The 20416-nt window shown below is 43.5% G+C and overlaps 1 protein-coding gene across 2 annotated transcripts in view; it reads left to right on the forward strand.

Moving 5' to 3' along the window:
* ADGRG2 (adhesion G protein-coupled receptor G2) overlaps positions 1–19193 on the forward strand; it is a 203901-nt gene extending 184708 nt beyond the window's left edge. For both annotated transcript variants that reach the window (XM_056558757.1, XM_056558758.1), the window contains 4 exons: positions 12644–12924; positions 14338–14439; positions 17811–17963; positions 18640–19193. In XM_056558757.1, coding sequence (XP_056414732.1) covers positions 12644–12924; positions 14338–14439; positions 17811–17963; positions 18640–18806 — 703 coding nt within the window. In that variant the 3' untranslated portion in view covers positions 18807–19193. The remainder of the gene's footprint in view (positions 1–12643; positions 12925–14337; positions 14440–17810; positions 17964–18639) is intronic.
* The last annotated feature ends 1223 nt before the right edge of the window (positions 19194–20416 follow it).

A 20416-nucleotide genomic window follows, 5' to 3' on the forward strand; every position in this document is an offset into this window, starting at 1 on the left:
ATCTCTTTTTGTGTTATTGAAGTTGTACATAAATCAGCTAGAAAAGGCAAGTGGGATAAGAGAATCCTACAAAAAGAATCTGAATGGATTCATAGACTCAGAGTGGTGGCCCCCTTGGGCATTAATGAGAGATTAACATTTAGCTGTTTCATCTAGGGATCTCCTCATTGCTTCGCTTTTAGTGTTCGCTCCATCATCTTTGGTTTAAGGTGTCCATATGAGTATCATTATGTGGAGGGTTGGTGAGTGGACAGGATGGATTGTTGGTCCTGTCCATTCACCTACCATATGGGATATGGGAACCCGGAATTTGTGAGTTGTCCTATATATACACTCTAAAGAGTAAAAAGGATTAGGCATTGTTCCAATCGTGGTGTATCCTAAAATCGGACCCACGTATATATCGAATTATGTAATTAGTATTACAGGTTGGATGAAGTATATGAGTACGGGTGGCTAACATGATATATAATATTTTTCTAGCTTTTTATGTATAATGGGGGGCCAGTAAATTATGGGGATTATATGGATAATATGTATGTTATATGACTCTTTGATAGTTGTCCTCATGGTATCATGAGGCCCTGTAATGTGATCAGTTTGTGGGGGGGACATACTAATAATCATGGTTACTATATATTTTTTCTTTTCCTCCTTTTTTATTATTATTTTGTGATTCTCTATAATTACCTATTGTAGGTAATTCTTAATCTGTTCATATTTTTTCATTTCATTTTTTGCCCCTAATTAAGTTATTGGCCCGGATATTCTGCACCTCCAGAGCTGTATATGTGATACTCACAATTACTCCCTGACTTTGATATACATTCCTTCCCCCTTCCTTGCATCTGGTGCGGTTTTGCTGAGGTGGAACGCATGGACATCGGCGTGGAACGCATTGAGTGGGTGTGGGGACACACCCACCAATCATGCTACTCTTAGTTTTTTGAGCATCTGCGAGAAAGAGGCTTGGGACGCATCATGTGATGCGTGGTAACCGGAAGTAGAGATAGATCAGGGCTGTGCTGACACGCAAGCTCCCAGGTTGCTTAGCTTCCTGGAATACATGGCCGGAAGTGACGCATTTGGCGTCCGACTCGGCAGGTGCCAATCTGCACCTAATGGAGGACACTATTTATATCATAGTTAGCCACCATACTAGCACCACATCCCTCATCATCAGGAGCGGTGGTCATAGGCATTGGTGGTCGCTAGGACAAGGTGAGCTTTATTGTTTTAGATTGTAATTTATGTGATTTTGTTAGAGGGGAGAAGGGTTTTTTCTTATTTGGTTTTTTGATTTTTCGTTTATATGATGACCAATAGTGGGACCTGTTGTGGAGGAGAGTGTCCCTAGAGTGCAGCTGGTTGGGACTGCTTGCGGCTATCTGTTTATGCTAAGTAAGTTTCACTATCTGCCTGTATATGACACAATATCTATTGTCTTATATATCATATATACATATATATATATTTTCTTGTATAGAGGATTATCTTTGACTTCTGGATATAAGGCCTAGATGGTGGAACCTTTAATCAAGGAGGAGTGATAGAGTATTTGAATTGTCTTTTGCTTCTCGGGCATTTTTGTACAACTAAGTAGGTGCCAATTCATCATAACATTATTTCACTGGCTATTTGGTTGTGGGGTATTATATGGTATCTTTATCATTACTTTACAGTGATAGTCCTGCTCCCTAGTTTTGGCTCTTAGCTGGATAGCTCTACCCTTATCTATGTATAATCATACTACAACAGCGACATCTCTGGAGAACATATTGTTTTGAGGTATGCTTCTAACTGGAAGGCAACTTCTTATATATATTCGTATATCTATACAATTCGATACAGTGATCTATGATTATTTCATCTATCACTAAGTTTTCTCCCTTTCCTACTTTCTTATGTTGCATAGTTTACCCTCTATATATCTGTGAGGTCGGCTATCTAAAGGGACATACTTGTTCATGAATATTTTGGAACAATAATGAAGGTATCTAGAATTTGTACATGGGATGTTGTGATTATGGGTTCACATTCTTTATTGTCTATTATACACACTGTATTATCTGAATTCTTTTGATCTATATTTCCTCTGCCTCTATGCTGTGTATGTCATGTATATTTGCTATGTGTTCTGTATGTAGCGATATTTATGTGCTTTGTTTGTTGCTTGCTTTTTGCTGTTTGTTTCTTTGTTTCCTTTTTTAGGTTTGAGAACACAGCACGGCAGTTTTCATCGACAATAAGCAGAGCCGAGCTCTTTCTGTACATTACTATGTATATGTTCTATATGTACTTATTATGTGTATGTGCATTTCTGTCCTAAAGCGACTACTTTAATTGCTTGTATACCCCTGATGAACCGTATGTTCTTTTATTGAATTATGGGGAAACGCGTCGGGTAGGTGAGGCATGTATTACGGGGGATTGTCCCTACTACTATTGCACTTTGTGAAATAATTGATATCTACAGTTTTTTATGGGGATTTGTGTACGTTATTCTGTAATAGGGAATTTTTGTAATAAAAGGTTTAAATTTAGCTATTGTTATTCCTGATTTGGTAGTCACAGGGGTTTAGTTTGCATAGCAAGCGGCAGAGCATTACACTGTGCAGTGCAGCCGGTAGGGAGCGTTAGCTATGAAAACTAGCCGCCCACAGCGCCGATGATGTAATCACAGCATGCTGGGACCATCAGGAGAGAGCGCTTGCAGCCCGCAGCACCAGGAGACAGTTTTTTTCACATCACCGGCGCTGTGGGCGCCTAGTTTTCTGCCGCTTGCTATGCAAACTAATCCCCTGTGACGGCACTGTAACATAATAGGAGAATAGGAGAACAGGCACTGTAAACTGATAGAAGAAGGGGCACTTGTTTTACCACAGATAAGGAGTTACCACTGAGTTGAAGCACGGGCACCATAATCTCTTCACCTTGTGACACTCACCTGTTGATTCCCGGCCTTCTGGCTAGGATCAGAGAAATTTTTATAGATCCGGCCGGATGTCCGGGCAGTATATCTGCACACATTCACTTATTTATTTATTTTTGTCTCACTGTGTCACTTTTTGCGTGTTGTGTGTTCACATGATTTGTCAGGATGCGGTAGCCCTTCTGGGTGTCCCTCCTGGCGGTCTAGGGGAGGTGTGTGTGGCCATTAGGTTCCGCACCTCCCTGCAAACACCCCGGGTACTCCTGCTTTGGCAGGGTACCTACCGTTATCAGCTCTGCGGGCAGATACCTTGGCTAACGCCAAGGGGGATGCCGGGAGCATTTGTGGTCCCCTAGTAGCTTCGGCGAAAAGGGACATCGAACCTGGAACCTCGCAGGTACCTTTTGGTCCGGAGGCGAAGGGTAAGGTTTGTTAGGGGGCCTCTCTCCTATCGGAGAAGGGCTTGCGATAGACTGCATCCTTTGTGCACGTTTTTTTAGTGTAACACGTTTGCACTTTTTTCTTGCACTTTGGGTGAATCAAGAGCACGTTCCTCGGCTTTAGATAAAAAAATAAATAAATAAAAAACCAGATAAGGATAATAAAGGGGCCTATGTGCTGGGACCAATCACACAGCGGTCCTAGCGATGAAATACAGGAGAGAGGCGTGGCGGCCGCCGGCCATAGCCACTCCTATCTGACTGTTGCTGGCTGTCTTGTAAAGCATTTTTAGCCTGATAAAAGCTGCTAGAAAGGAGTAAAAGGTATACACGGAGGGTCATTCTAAAGAACTTTGTTACCTTGTGATTAGTTTATGGGGGTACAAATTTGTGACAGTTGCGCTTTAAGATAAAAACAGGCGGCCAGTCCATCATTTTTACCCTCAGCTTCTTTAGCAAGGCAGTGGTCATCTTGGAGGTGTGTTTGGGATCATTATCATGTTGGAATACTGCCCTGCAGCCCAGTCTCTGAAGGGAGGGGTATTATGCTCTGCTTCAGTATGTCACAGTACATGTTGGCATTCATGGTTTCCTTAACCCCTTCCCGACCTATGACATACCTGTACGTCATGGGTGGCAAGGTGTTCCCGACCCATGACATACAGGTACGTCATGAACATTTTTGCCGCTACTCGCGGCATCCCGCAGCGCCCGGTAAGATGGTGGCTATCACTGATAGCCAGCCATCTTACCATGCGACCACGGGGGGTTTCATCCCCCACCCCCCCCCCAGCGATCGCTGCTATCAGCTGGTCAAATCTGACTAGCTGATAGCAGCGTTTCGCTATGAGAATACTTAGCAGCGCGGTGTGAGTCCGGATCACGGGGATCGGGACACACACCGCTCTGCTAAGTGTCCCTGACCCGTCCACCGGCGTCACTTACCCATCCGAGCGGTGTCCCGAGCGGTCCCGGCGCGAGCGGCGTCCTCCAGGCGGTCCCGGCGGCGCTGTGTCCCGGCGGTGAGTTTCCGGCAGCAGTGCGGCATCTTCATTGGCAGCAGTGAGATCGCCGTAAAGCGATCTCACTGCTGCCTCTGGGAGTTTCAAAACTGCAACTCCCAGCATGCCCAGACAGCCTTTGGCTTTCTGGGCATGCTGGGAGTTGTAGTTTTGCAACATCTGGAGGTCCTCAGTTTGGAGACCACTGTATAATGGTCTCCAATCTGTGCTCTTCCAGATGTTGCAAAACTACAAATCTCAGCATGCTCAGTCTGTCCAGGCATGCTGGGAGTTGTAGTTCTCTAACATCTGGAAGAGCACAGATTGGAGACCATTATACAGTGGTCTCCAAACTGTGGACCTCCAGATGTTGCAAAACTACAACTCCCAGCATGCCCAGACTGCCCAAGCATGCTGTAAGTTGTAGTTCGGCAACATCTGATCCTTCAGATATTGCCGAACTACAACTTTCAGCATGCCTGGGCAGTCTGGGCATGCTCGGAGTTGTAGTTTTGCAACAACTGGAGGCACACTAGTTGGGAAACATTGTCCGTTTCCTACCTCAGTGCCTCCAGCTGTTGCAATTGTTGCAAAACTATAACTCCCAGCATGCACTGACAAACCATGCATGCTGGGAGTTGTAATTTTGCAACAGCTGGAGGCACACTGGTTTGGAAACACTAAGTTTGGTTGCAAAACACTTGAAAGTTTATTACTTAGTGTTTCCAAACTAGTGTTCCTCCAGCTGTTGCAAAACTACAACTCCCAGCATGCTCGGACAGCCAAAGGGCATGCTCGGAGTTTGCAACAGCTGGATGTTTGCCCCGTCCCCCCAATGTGAATGTACAGGGTACACTCACATGGGCGGAGGTTTACAGTGAGTGCTGCAAGTTTGAGATGGCGCAAATTTTGCGCTGCAGCTCAAACTTCCAGCGGCAAACTTGCTGTGAACCTCTGCCCATGTGACTGTACCCTAAAAACACTACACTACACTAACACTAACCTAAAATAAAAAGTAAAAAACACTACATATACACATACCCCTACACAGCCCCCCTCCCCCCAAAAAATGAAAAACGTCTGGTACGCTACTGTTTCCAAAACGGAGCCTCCAGCTGTTGCAAAATAATAACTCCCAGTATTGCCGGACAGCCATTGACTGTCCAGGCATGCTGGGAGTTTTGCAACAGCTGGAGGCACCCTGTTTGGGAATCACTGGCGTAGAATACCCCTATGTCCACCCCTATGCAAATCCCTAATTCAGGCCTCAAATGCGCATGGCGCTCTCTCACTTTGGAGCCCTGTCGTATTTCAGGGCAACAGTTTTGGGACACATATGGGGTATCGCCGTACTCGGGAGAAATTGCTTAACAAATTTTGGGGGGCTTTTTCTTCTTTAACCCCTTATGAAAAGGTGAAGTTGGGGTCTACACCAGCATGTTAGTGTAAAAAAATAAATTTTTTACACTGACATGCTGGTGTTGCCCTATACTTTTCATTTTCACAAGAGGTAAAAGGGAAAAAAGACCCTCTAAATTTGTAATGCAATTTCTCCCGAGTACGGAGATACCCCATATGTGGGCGCAAAGTGCTCTGGGGGCGCACAACAAGGCCCAGAAGGGAGAGTGCACCATTTACATTTGAGGCGATTTGCACAGGGGTGGCTGATTGTTACAGCAGTTCTGACAAACGCAAAACAATAAATATCCATATGTGTCACCCCTCACGGAATGTAATAAGGGGTGCAGTGAGCATTTATACCCCACTGGTGTATGACAGATTTTTGGAACAGTGGTCCGTGAAAATGAAAAATAAAATTTTTGATTTGCACAGTCCACTGTTTCAAATATCTGTCAAACGCCAGTGGGGTGTAAATGCTCACTGCACCCCTTATTAAATTCCATGAGGGGTATAGTTTCCAAAATGGGGTCACATGTGGGGGGGTCCACTGTTCTGGCACCATAGGGGCTTCCTAAATGGGACATGCCCCCCAAAAACCCTTTCAGAAAAACTCACTCTCCAAAATCCCTGTCACGATGCCGGCTGGCAGGTAGTGGATCCTCTGTGCCAGAGAGGGATTGGCGTGGACCGTGCTAGTGGACCGGTTCTAAGTCACTACTGGTTCTCACCAGAGCCCGCCGCAAAGCGGGATGGTCTTGCTGCGGCGGTAGTGACCAGGTCGTATCCACTAGCAACGGCTCAACCTCTCTGACTGCTGAAGATAGGCGTGGTACAAGGGAGTAGACAGAAGCAAGGTCGGACGTAGCAGAAGGTCGGGGGCAGGCGGCAAGGTACGTAGTCAGGGGCAACGGCAGGAGGTCTGGAACACGGGCTAGGAACAAACAAGGGAACGCTTTCACTAGGCACAAGGGCAACAAGATCCGGCAAGGGAGTGCAGGGGAAGTGAGGTATAAGTAGGGAGTGCACAGGTGGAAACTAATTAAGCTAATTGGGAAGATTGGGCCAGGCACCAACATTGGTGCACTGGCCCTTTAAATTGCAGAGACCCGGCGCGCGCGCGCCCTAGGGAGCGGGGCCGCGCGCGCCGGGACAGGACCGACGGAGAGCGAGTCAGGTACGGGGACCGGGGTGCGCATCGCGAGCGGGCGCCACCCGCATCGCGAATCGCATCCCGGCTGGAGGCGGTACCGCAGCGCACCCGGTCAGTGGATCTGACCGGGGCGCTGCAGCAACGAGGATGAGGCGAGCGCTCCGGGGAGGAACGGGGACCCGGAGCGCTCGGCGTAACAGTACCCCCCCCCCCTTGGGTCTCCCCCTCTTCTTGGGGCCAAAGAACCTGAGGAAAAAAAACTCAATTTTTCCGTGATGAGGTCCGATGCACATTAGGAGGGGTTCTGTGCGGAAACGCACGAGACAGTCCAATCTTTCATTGTTAACACAATAGATGTAGAGGGGTCTGGCGAGACTGGTCACAGGGACGTAGAACCTGTTGATAAGAGAGGCCAAAAAATTTTTTCCTGCAGATCCGGAATCCAAGAAGACCATAGTAGAGAAGGAGAAGGTAGAGGCAGATATCCGCACAGGCACAGTAAGGCGTGGAGAAGCAGAGTTGACATCAAGAACTGTGTCACCTTTGTGCGGAGTCAGCGTACGTCTTTCCAGGCGGGGAGGACGGATAGGACAATCCTTCAGGAAGTGTTCGGTACCGGCATAGTACAGGCAAAGATTCTCCATGCGGCGTCGTGTCCTCTCTTGAGGTGTCAAGCGAGACCGGTCAACTTGCATAGCCTCCGCGGCGGGAAGCACAGGAACGGATTGCAGAGGACCAGAGGAGAGAGGAGCCGGGGAGAAAAAACGCCTCGTGCGAACAAAGTCCATATCCAGGCGGAGCTCCAGACGCCATCCGGAAGAACGCATGTCAATGCGAGTGGCAAGATGAATGAGTTCATGTAGGTCAGCAGGAGTCTCTCGTGCGGCCAGAACATCTTTAATGTTGCTGGATAGGCCTTTTTTAAAGGTCGCGCAGAGAACCTCACTATTCCAGGACAACTCGGAAGCAAGAGTACGGAACTGAATGGCGTACTCGCCAACGGAAGAAACACCCTGGGCCAGGTTCAGCAGGGCAGTCTCGGCAGAAGAAGCTCGGGAAGGCTCCTCGAAGACACCACGGACCTCAGCGAAGAAGGACTGGACTGTGGCTGTGGCAGGATCATTGCGGTCCCCATCAAATTTGTCCGGCTGGGACAAGCAGGGTTTAGGAGCGGCCGGTTGCTGCGGAGGAGTTGCAGGAGCCGGCGGAGGTGATGGTTGTTGCAGCTGTAGCTGTGACTGAAGTTGCTGTATCTGCGGCTGCAGCTGCTGTATCTGTGACTGAAGATGCAGTGTCACGGAGGTCAAGTATGCCAGCTGTTGATCTCGTTGGGCGATCTTTAGGGCTAGCTGGGCGACCAGTGTAGGATCTTCAGCGGGATCCATGGCCGGATCTACTGTCACGATGCCGGCTGGCAGGTAGTGGATCCTCTGTGCCAGAGAGGGATTGGCGTGGACCGTGCTAGTGGACCGGTTCTAAGTCACTACTGGTTCTCACCAGAGCCCGCCGCAAAGCGGGATGGTCTTGCTGCGGCGGTAGTGACCAGGTCGTATCCACTAGCAACGGCTCAACCTCTCTGACTGCTGAAGATAGGCGTGGTACAAGGGAGTAGACAGAAGCAAGGTCGGACGTAGCAGAAGGTCGGGGGCAGGCGGCAAGGTACGTAGTCAGGGGCAACGGCAGGAGGTCTGGAACACGGGCTAGGAACACACAAGGGAACGCTTTCACTAGGCACAAGGGCAACAAGATCCGGCAAGGGAGTGCAGGGGAAGTGAGGTATAAGTAGGGAGTGCACAGGTGGAAACTAATTAAGCTAATTGGGAAGATTGGGCCAGGCACCAACATTGGTGCACTGGCCCTTTAAATTGCAGAGACCCGGCGTGCGCGCGCCCTAGGGAGCGGGGCCGCGCGCGCCGGGACAGGACCGACGGAGAGCGAGTCAGGTACGGGGACCGGGGTGCGCATCGCGAGCGGGCGCCACCCGCATCGCGAATCGCATCCCGGCTGGAGGCGGTACCGCAGCGCACCCGGTCAGTGGATCTGACCGGGGCGCTGCAGCAACGAGGATGAGGCGAGCGCTCCGGGGAGGAACGGGGACCCGGAGCGCTCGGCGTAACAATCCCATTGTCGCTCCTTCCCTTCTGAGCCCTCTATTGCGCCCGCCGAACACTTTACATACGCATATGAGGTATTTCCTTACTTGAGAGAAATTGGGTTACAAATTTTAGGGTGATTTCTCTCCTTTTACCCCTTGTAAAAATTCAAAAATTGGGTCTACAAGAAAATGCGAGTGTAAAAAATTAAGATTTAGAATTTTCTCCTTCACTTTGCTGCTATTCCTGTGAAACACCTAAAGGGTTAAAACACTTACTGAATGTCATTTTGAATACTTTGGGGGGTGCAGTTTTTATAATGGGGTCATTTATGGGGTATTTTTAATATGAAGACCCTTAAAATCCACTTCCAACCTGAACTGGGCCCTGAAAAATTACGATTTTGAAAATCTTGAGAAAAATTGGAAAATTGCTGCGGAACTTTGAAGCCCTCTGGTGTCTTTCAAAAGTAAAAACTTGTCAATTTTTTTATGCAAACACAAAGTAGACATATTGTATATGTGAATCAATATGTAATTTATTTGGAATATCCTTTCAAGCAGAGACTTTCAAAGTTAAAAAATGCTAAATTTTCAAAATTTCATGAAATTTTTAGATTTTTTACCAAGACAGGATGCAAATATCAGTGAAATTTTACCAATAACATAAAGTAGAATATGTCACGAAAAAACAATCTCGGAATCAGAATGATAAGTAAAAGCATTCCAGAGTTATTAATGTTTAAAGTGACAGTGGTCAGATTTTCAAAAAATGCCCAGGTCCTGAAGGTGAAAATGGGCTGGGTCATGAAGGGGTTAAAGGGGTACTCCACTGGAAAACATTTTTTTTTTTAATCAACTGGTGCCAGAAAGTTAAACAGATTTGTAAATTACTTGTATTAAAAATCTTAATCATTGCAGTACTTATCAGCTGCTGTTATGATCCACAGGAAGTTCTTTTCTTTTTGAATTTCCTTTCTGCATGACCACAGTGCTCTCTGCTGACACCTCTGTCCATGTCAGGAACTGTCCAGAGCAGGATAGATTTTCTATGGCAATTTGCTTCTACTCTGGACAGTTCCTAAAATGACGTGAACAAAAATTTTATAACATAGTACTGATCAGTACTATTGGCAATCTTCTTGTTTAGCCTGCTCAAGAAGATCGGCCATCCTGCATAATGAAGGAGGGTAAGAGACCTCTGGCCACCATTTGGACACATCGGACTCCCGTGATTGTGTGGCATCTGAAGGGTTAATGGTGGACATTAGCATGATGGCTGATGTCCTCCATTAGCGGTGAGTCTCCGGTTGCTTTCAGTAGTGAAGCAAGTGCATTTCCTGTAAATGTATGTTTGTGAATTACCAGATCGCAGCCCTGTACATTTATGTTATGTATCATTAAGGGGTTAAAGGTTATCACCTGATCACAGGATTTAAACTGTTCTGTAAGTATCTGTTTGGTGGGGTCTGAGCGTGTGGACCCCCACTGATCTTGAGAATGGAGGTCCCTGTTCTCCTCCTATGGGAGTTATAAACATTGCTGAGCGCTAAGCTTCAGTCAATATGCAGAGATACAATAGAGAATAAATGGAGTGGTGGGCAATCATATGCGCTACTGCTCTATTCACCTAGGGGGCAGGACCTCTGTTCTCAAGTAGTATGATTGGTGGTATTGGGCAGCCCTGTAGGCATGGTAATGGAGGCACATGTGGAGAATACATGCACATTATTGGTCAAAGCAGCAGGATGGCAGTGTAAAGGGTTGTTCTGCTATAGAGGTGGGGATGGCTGCAGAAGTAAGCGGCCACAGATGCCTTAGTATAGTCTGCAGTCATCAGGAGAGATCATTATATTTGTTTGGGCTGGATGAAGAAGGAAAGAGAAGATAACATCCACAGTCAGAGAAGGTGCTCCAATGGGCCCCACTTTTGATTTTGGCCAAGGCAACACACCAACCCTCTAGCTCAGTTGCATGGCAACTGTCTTGGCAACACCCTTTGTAGCATAGCACATCTTTATGTAGAGCAACTATCCTTTTTTCAGATCCCCGGAGAGTTCTTTGCCATGAAGGGCCATGTGGAACTTCCACTGACCAGTATTGAATATGCAGAGAGTGTGAGAGCGATAACACCAAATTTAAGACATCTGCTCCCCACTCACACCTGAGACCTTGTAACATAAATTAGTCAAGTGACACATGCTTGTATTTTGTTTTGCATTGATAAACTTCAAGTAAGAGAATGTCTTGGTACTAGCAAATTTTGCCTCATATTTCAATATTTAAATGTGTTTTTGTTAAGCCAGTTCTGTGTCTCTGTATTAATCCCTTAACGACGAAGGACGTAAATGTACGTCCTGGTGATGCGTTACTTAACGCACCAGGATGTACATTTACGTCCTAAGCATAACCACTAGCATCGGAGCGATGCCCCGATCCCGCGGATGTCCGCCATTAACCCCTCAGATGCCGTGATCAATACCGATCACGGCTTCTGCAGCATCGCGGTCACTTAATTGGATGATCGGATCGTCCGCAGCACTGCCGCGGCGATCCGATCATTCAGCACAGCAGCCGGAGGTCCCCTCACCTGCCTCCGCTGCCTTCCGGGAGTCTTCTGCTCTGATTTGCCTTCCTGCAGACCAGAGCAGAAGATGACCAATAACCCTGATCAGTGCTATGTCCTATACATAGCACTGAACAGGATTAGCAATCGAATGATTGCTATAAATAGTCCCCTATGGGGACTATTAAAGTGTAAAAATAAAAGTAAAAAAAGTAAAAAAAATTAAGTAAAAAAAATTTGAAAAACCCTCCCCCAATAAAAACGTAAATTGCCCCATTTTCCCTATTTCACCCGCAAAAAGTGTTAAAAAATATTTGATATACATATTTGGTATCACCGCGTGCGTAAATATCTGAACTATTAAAATAAAATGTTAATGATACCGTACGGTGAACGGCGTGAACGTAAAAAAAAAAGTCCAAAATAGCTACTTTTTTATAACATTTTATTCCGAAAAAATTTCATAAAAAATGTATTAAAAGTTTTATATAAGCAAATATGGTATCAATAAAAAGTACAGATCACGGTGCAAAAATTGAGCCCTCATACCGCCGCTTATACGGAAAAATGAAAAAGTTATAGGTCTTCAAAATAGGGGGATCTTAAACGTACTAATTTGGTTAAAAAGTTTGTGATTTTTTTTTAAGCGCAACAGTAATAGAAAAGTATGTTATCATGAGTATCATTTTAATCGTATTGACCCAAAGAATAAAGAACACACGTCACTTTTACCATAAATTGTACGGCGTGAAAACGAAACCTTCCAAAATGAGCAAAATTGCGGTTTTCGTTTTAATTTCCCCACACAAATAGAATTTTTTTGGTTGCGCCATACATTTTATGGTAAAGTGAGTGATGACATTACAACGGACCACTGGTCGCGCAAAAACCAAGCCCTCATACTAGTCTGTGGATGAAAATATAAAAGAGTTATGATTTTTTGAAGGCGAGGAGGAAAAAATGAAAACGTAAAAATAAAATTTTCTGCCTCCTTAAGGCCCAAATGGGCTGCGTCCTTAAGGGGTTAAACAATTAACTTTCATATTCCTTTTCCATTATAGCTGCTGGGTGGACAACACTGTATTCTGGATCACCGTAGTCGGATACTTTGCTATAATATTCCTGTTGAACATCAGCATGTTTGTTGTGGTCCTCATACAACTGTGTCGCATCAAGAAGCAGAAACAACTGGGCTACCAGAGGAAGACTACCCTTCAAGACCTGCGCAGTGTGGCTGGAATTACTTTTCTACTGGGCATCACCTGGGGGTTGGGCTTCTTTTCATTTGGTCCTGGGAGAACAGTTATCATGTACCTGTTTACTATATTCAACAGTTTACAAGGTGAGTCTTAACACACATTTTGAAATTGTCTGATACTATTTATGTCTGCCATGTGGTTGCCTCTTTAACCCCAATAGATAACAGGGAGGCACAGCACACCATTAATCCTGTAATCTATTGCATTTATATTGAGGGGTCATGGAGTAGCTTTCTATAATTGTTCATACCCTTCTCTTGCATGTGATGTATTTAAATTAAATATGCTATTTTTTTGTACATGACTTTGTAGCCCCGTGATGTATTTATCATTGTATCTCCCATATAGGGTCGGGTCACCGGCAGATCAGCAGCGTAAAATACACTACGGATCTGTTATGTGTGACCCTACCTTTAAAGCGAATCTGTCATCAGCTTCACTTGCACTAACCTATTGGTAAAGGCTTGTTGTGTGGGTGACGCTGATAACATTGGTGCCTACCATTTTTGTGATGCGTGCCTTCATTGCTCCATCATTCTGGTTTTCAAATTATGCAAATGAGGCTTGATGCATATAGGGCATTCCCAAGCCTCGGGTGCACTGTTGCATCTGGCTTGACGAAACTGCATGCTTTTTTCTTTTGCCCCACAAATTTTTTTTTTCGTTTCACTGTAGGTTTTGATGTCATTACAATGTACAATTGGTCCCGCATAAAACAATATTGCATATGGCCCTGTAGATTCAAATATTGCAAGAATTATGACTATTAAAATGCAAGGAGGAAAGAGATGAAAATGCAAAAAAAAATAAAAAATATGCTATATCTTTAAGGAGTTAAAGGGGTGGTACCATAGACAGTTATCCCCCTTTCCACTTATTCCCTATCCAATTGAATAGGGAATAAATGTCTGATCACAGAAAAATACAGATTTTATTTGAGATATATATATATGATGGTATTTTTTTTTCACTACAATATCCCATGGCCACTTTAATATATGTTATTATTAAAATAATAATAATAATTAACTCCTTAAGGACCAAGCGTTTTTCAGTTTTTGCACCTTTGTTTTTTCCTCCTTACATTTTAAAAACCATAACCCTGCACCAAAAATTCCATATGATGGCTTTTTTTTTTTTGCACCACCAATTCTACTTTGTAATTACATCTGTCATTTTATCCATTTTGTAGCCTTTGTCGGCTTCCATTTTTACCCAGTAAATTTTTCAGTACAAATGACACCTTCTCTTTATTCTGTAGGTCCATACGATTAAAATGATACCCTACTTATATAGGTTTGATTTTGTCATACTTCTGAAAATAATCATAACCACAACCATATATATGCCTGTAGTTGTTAAGGGGTTAATATTTTATGGTATGTCAAAGAAATCTAAATAGTAAGGACAGCACAGGATTACGATCTGTGTACTAAATTGGTAAATACTTGGCATTATATGGGCAACAAGAAATAAATAGTATGTTTCTTTTCTAGGTTTCTTCATATTTTTCTTCTACTGTGTAGCCAAGGAAAATGTCCGCAAGCAGTGGAGGCGTTATCTTTGCTGTGGAAGATTCAGGCTTGCTGAAAATTCTGGTAAAGCTTATAATGAACTAAATTCATTGCTCTTTTATATACGCCACTTATACATGAGCTAATATATATTATAATGTAGCACAGTGTAGCACCTGGACACTTTATGAGGCAAGATGAAGGCTGTTTTACCAAATGGCATATGAAAAGATTTACATTGGCTCTGCTTTCACCTACCTGTAAGTTTGGCCACTGTATGTCCAGGTACGCAATGGAGATTAGATGGTGCTGGGACTTCAGCTGTGGTAGTCACCCTGATAACTCTGTGATAGCAGCAGTGCTGAATTCAGCATGATCTAATGCATGGAATATACACTTTTAGTACATCAACAGCTAAAATAGCTTACAATCGCATACTATGATGTATAGCTTTACTTCAACTGACTAAACATGTATTGGAGCAGCCAGAGCTCCTTCTTCAGTAAGCTGCAGATCATATTTGTCTCCTATCTCAAAATTGCTCCTACTTCTTACTGCACTCATTTCAAAGCCTGGACTAGATAATTTACAATCCATAAATGATTAAGGTGGGAAAACTACAAATATTAAATGTATTAAAAAATACAGCACAATAAAAGAAGTGGCTCCATATAGTTAGTTTTTATTATGCAGTCACATAGCAAACAGATAAAATCAAAGCCATTGGACCTTTGTAACTGCTATTTAGTAGACATACTTTACAGCACTGTATAACATTTTTAGAGCCTGTACAGTGGTCTACTGGAGCTTTGGAAATTAAGAAGTGCAATAGTGCTGTATCATTTTGACAGCATGACTTACCACCTACGTACCACCTATGTTTTGCACATTTTAAACATTAGCGTAAGTATTATGCAACTGCAATTGATACTATGAGAGTTTAACGCATTTAAATAGGTTAATCTGCACTCACTGGCAGTAAAAAAAAACACCCAGATAAAAATCCTGTTTTGCTGCAAAACTTAGCATGCAGTTATGTCTCAGGCAGATATGTAAATCATTTATGGTGTGATCTGATTAGACACTGGGTCTTACCACCAAAGGGTATAAAAGTACTTTTGCTGCTACTCTATAAGAAAGGCTCTCAAAGGCTTCCTTTGGGTAGTGTACCTCTTGGTGAAAGATAATTGACTGCTAGGCATGTCTCTAGGAAGTCTCCATGAAGCCATTTTGCTCAGTTGACAGACATTGAGAGGGGATGCATCATTGGAATGAGAGAAGCAGGATGATCTTTTCGACATTCTGACCAAGTTGTCCGGTGTTAAGAGTAGTGAAGGCACACACCGTGAACAAGCTCCAGACGGCCAAGACAGACCACCAGTATAGAGGATAATTTGATTTGCCAACAAGCACAAGCATCTCCCATGGTTTTCTTGTCCACCATCCAGACACAGGTGGCACGTTCTAAAGGATACACTACCATTGAGTCTGGCTGCAGGGATCACTAAAGCAAAACAGCATTCATGTCACAGTTTTCAAAATCAGAACATTCAATAGTTTTTTTATTAGTTTTCAAAATAAACAGCAAATAATACAAGTCGGACAGAGAACATAGGCCAAATATGACGCAAAGAAAGTACAACAAAGTAAAACAAGTAGTCCAACTAAAGTTCAGAAAGTACATGAAAATACATCACCAAAGCTGACAAATCTATACTATTCCTGTTATGTGTGCCTATTACCTATGCAGGGGATAAGAAGCTAGTTAAATGAATGGTATAAGTATCTAGAGATAAAACTCGAAAAAATTTGAATATCATGCAAAGTTAATTTATTTCAGTAATGCAACTTAAAAGGTGAAAGTAATATATGAGAGAGACTCATTACATGCAAAGCAAGATAGTTCAAGCCGTGATTTGGCATAATTGTGATGAAAACACCAAATAAAAACCCCAAAGCCCCCCCAATTACTATGATTTGGGGAGCCATGTCATCTGCTGGTGTTGGTCCACTGTGCTTCATTAAAGGGGTACACCCATGGAAAACTTAAAAAAAAAAAAATCAACTGGTGCCAGAAAGTTAAACAGATTTGTAAATTACTTCTATTAAAAAATATTAATCTGTCCAGTACTTAGCTGCTGAATTCTACAGAGGAAATGGTTTTCTTTTTGGAACACAGAGCTCCCTGCTGACATCATGACCACAGTGCTCTCTGCTGACTTCTCTGTCCATTTTAGGAACTGTCCAGAGCAGAATATGTTTGCTATGTGGATTTTTTACTACTCTGGACAGTTCTTAAAATGGACAGGGATGTCAGCAGAGAGCACTGTGGTCATGATGTCAGCAGAGAGCTTTCAAAAAGAAAACCATTTCCTCTGTAGTATTCAGCAGCTAATAAGTATTGGAAGGATTAATATTTTTTAATAGAAGTAATTTACAAATCTGTTTAACTTTCTGGCATCAGTTGATTTAAAAAAAAAAGTTTTTGCACGGGAGTACCCTTTTAAGTCGCGGGTCAGCGCATCCGTCTACCAGGAGATTTTGGAGCACTTCGTGCTGCCTTACCTTGTAAGTTGCATTAATGAAATACTATGGACTTTTGTATGATATTCTAATTTTTCGAGTTTCACCTGTATAATATAGTATCTAAAGTCCAGCAAGGCTTTCATTAAAGGGGTACTCCGCCCCTAGACATCTTATCCCCTATCCAAAGGATAGGGGATAAGATGTCAGATCGCCGCGGTCCTGCTGCTGGGGAGCCCTGGGATCCCCGCTGCGGCACCGCGCTCTCATTACAGCACAGAGCTAGTTCACTCTGTGCGTAATGACGGGCGATACGGGGGACGGAGCAGCGTGACGTCATGGCTCCACCCCTCGTGATATCTCGGCCCGTCCCCTTAATGCATGTCTATGGGAGGGGGCGTGACGACCGCCACGTCCCCTCCCATAGACTTGTATTGAAAGGGGCGGGCCGTGATGTCACGAGGGGCGGAGCCGTGACATAACGATGTTCCAGCCCCTGTATCGCCCGTCATTACGCACAGAGCGAACTCGCTCTGTGCTGTAATGATAGCGGGGTGCCGCAGCGGGGATCCCAGGGCTCCCCAGCAGCAGGACCGCGGCGATCTGACATCTTATCCCCTATCCTTTGGATAGTGGATTACATGCCAGGGGCGGAGTACCCCTTTAAATGTCTTTGCAGTGCTGGGAGAAGGACAGGGTAACCATGTATGGGAAAAAAATTTCATGTTCCCTGAATTCATCGCTAAAAAATCCAGCATAGTGTGAGCTATAAAGGTGCTAGTTAGGTGAGGACACATTTTTTGAGGAGGTCTGCAAAACTTGTCTGAATCCTGTCAGCTCTGTGGCACTAGAGACTTTGATGGAGGTGTTGAGTGTTTTGTGTGCACTTTTTATTGCTACTTATAATGAAGCATGGTATTTCTTGCATTTAGATTGGAGTAAAACAGCTACCAACAAACTAAGGAAACAGACTTCAAAACAAGGAGTATCCAGCAGTTCCAGCAACTCTATTCAGTCAACCAGTAATACAAATTCTACAACATTACTAGTGTCAAATGAGTACTCACTGCACCCAAATACAAATGGTGAGCTTTGTATGCTTGCTTTCTCTATATTCGTAATGTTTAGAAAAAAAATCTTGTCTACTCAGAACTTTTCTAGAGCAACCAACCCCAACTATATTTACTTTTTAGATTGGTTACTTCAGTAAGGGGTTGTCACATTGTGAGCACTTCACAACAATCAAAATCAGGATTCCCGCTGATGTCCTCAACAAATGCACACAAAAATTATGTCAAATTCTGCAACAGAAGAAATATTTGTGGTTTTGCTGCAGTTTTTATTGTGGTTTTAAAACTGTGCTACAGTTGTAAAATAAAGATTTAGAAGTTCTGACAACATGGATTTTAAATGCAAGAGAGATTTAAAAATATCATGTACATATATATAATGGTGCCGGGAGCTTGTGACGTCATAGCCCCGCCCCCTCATGACGAGACGGCCGCCCCCTCAATGCAAGTCTATGGGAGGGGGCGTGACGGCTGTCACGCCCCCTCCCATAGACTTGCATTGAGGGGCGGGGCATGACATTATGAGGGGGCGGGGCTATGACATAATGAGCTGCCGGCTCCAGCGTTCGGAACAGTTTGTTCCAAATGCTAAGCAGCGGAGTACCCCTTTAATTAGCTATAAAAGTTAGAAAATATTTTTTGTGTAGTTATATATTTGGAACTTAAGTATACTTTAATTCTGTATTTTCAGGCAATGTCTATAAGGAGAAAAATGGTGTTACCTTTATGCCGCGGAATGGTGAGATGCCACTTCAAGAATTTGCTGGAAGGCCGTCCATCAGGAACGGTGATTTACAACAGAATTCTTTGAGAAGGACTTCCAATAGGGGAAGCGTGCATTTCATTGATCAGATATAGCTGGATCTCTTGCTCATTTGACATGCCTTGTCTGGGAATCCTGCACTCTAGATGTGAGAATACTAGCGGCTTGTATATTTCAACCTTCACTGAACGTAGCTGCCTTGGACTATCAAGCACAGCTGAAATTAGTCGCTGTTCCTCTAATAAACTTATATTGGTCTATATATTAGCCAAGTGAAAAGAACTGAGAGGTTTATATTGGAATCCAGGACATCGACACAGGAAATAATGTTTTTATGCCTTGTTTAGTGCATTAGCCATCTTTCTTTACTGTATTTTTATATATTTATTTTATATATTAAGTTTAATATTAATTTGCGTATGAAGACTAGGTGTGCAAGTTGCATTAATAGTTTTAAGGGAACCAGTAATGTTAATCATAAAGCTGAGGAGATTTATATATATATATATATATATATATATATATATATATATATATATATGTATATATATATATATATATATATATATATGGATCTGTGGAAAAAGGTTCAAATAACTTGTAGAGGTCTGTCAATTCTGAGCTTAGGAGCATACAGGAAAGTCTGTCAGTTATTGCTTAAGCCCACCCACTGGACTCCTAAGCATAGATAAAGCAGGAATTAAAAAAAACAAAAAAAACAAGGTATACTGAATCTTTTCCTCAAAACTACATATCAGTCTGCTTAGCGCCATCTTACTGATAAGGGTGCATTCACACCACGTTTGTGCAATACGGCTGCAGTACGGCAGAAAAAATTGAACACTGCCCGCTGCCATATCCCCACCGGACCAGCGGCGCACTCCGAATGGAGTCGAATGAAGACTCATTTATGATCTGCATCAGTTTTATTGCCGGACTAAACACCATGGCAGACCACGGTTTCCAGTCTGGCAACAAAACCGGATACGGTCCAAAAATTAGCTGACCAGAGTAACTATCTGACTCTGTTCGGCTCATTCAAAGAAATGGAGTGCAACACGGGTCCAGTGGGGATACGGCAGTGGACGGTTTTTAAATTTCCCCAACAGGTCCCGCAGCTGTATTGTGAATCAGACATCATGTTTAATGTGACTGGTTCCCTTTAAACTTACACTTGTTACACTTTGTAACTTATTAGTTGTCTGAAGGCCTTTTTCTGTTCCATATTTTTTTCTCCACAAAACCAGATCTATATTTTTTGTCCATTATGTAACAGAATGGTGCCACAGATTTCCAAGTTTCTTGAGATTCTCCTTAGATGAAATTGACATGATCAGTTCAACCGCAGAATGCATTGGTACGAATGTTATATAATGTAGGCCATGTTTCTTACTAAATATGTTGTTTGCAGAGAATACAAAGCCTTTTTTGCACATTTGCACATAGTAATGAAGTTTGCCATATTTGGCTTATCAAATGTATGTAAGTTCTCTTTAGATAACAAAGAAGTGGCACCTACATAAAGTGCTTTATAGTATAGTAAGAAGATGCATCCTACGAAAGAATTATTATACCGGAGGTGTTACCCAGTTAGTCTGTTACAGACACATTTAAAGCTATACATTACCTGAGCCTAATAAAGGTACGCAACAGACAGCTATTGGCAAATGCATTGGGATTCATATGGGCACTTTCCAGAACATCT

This window comes from Hyla sarda, chromosome 2 (genome assembly GCF_029499605.1).
Source record: "Hyla sarda isolate aHylSar1 chromosome 2, aHylSar1.hap1, whole genome shotgun sequence".
NCBI classification, from domain to species: domain Eukaryota; kingdom Metazoa; phylum Chordata; class Amphibia; order Anura; family Hylidae; genus Hyla; species Hyla sarda.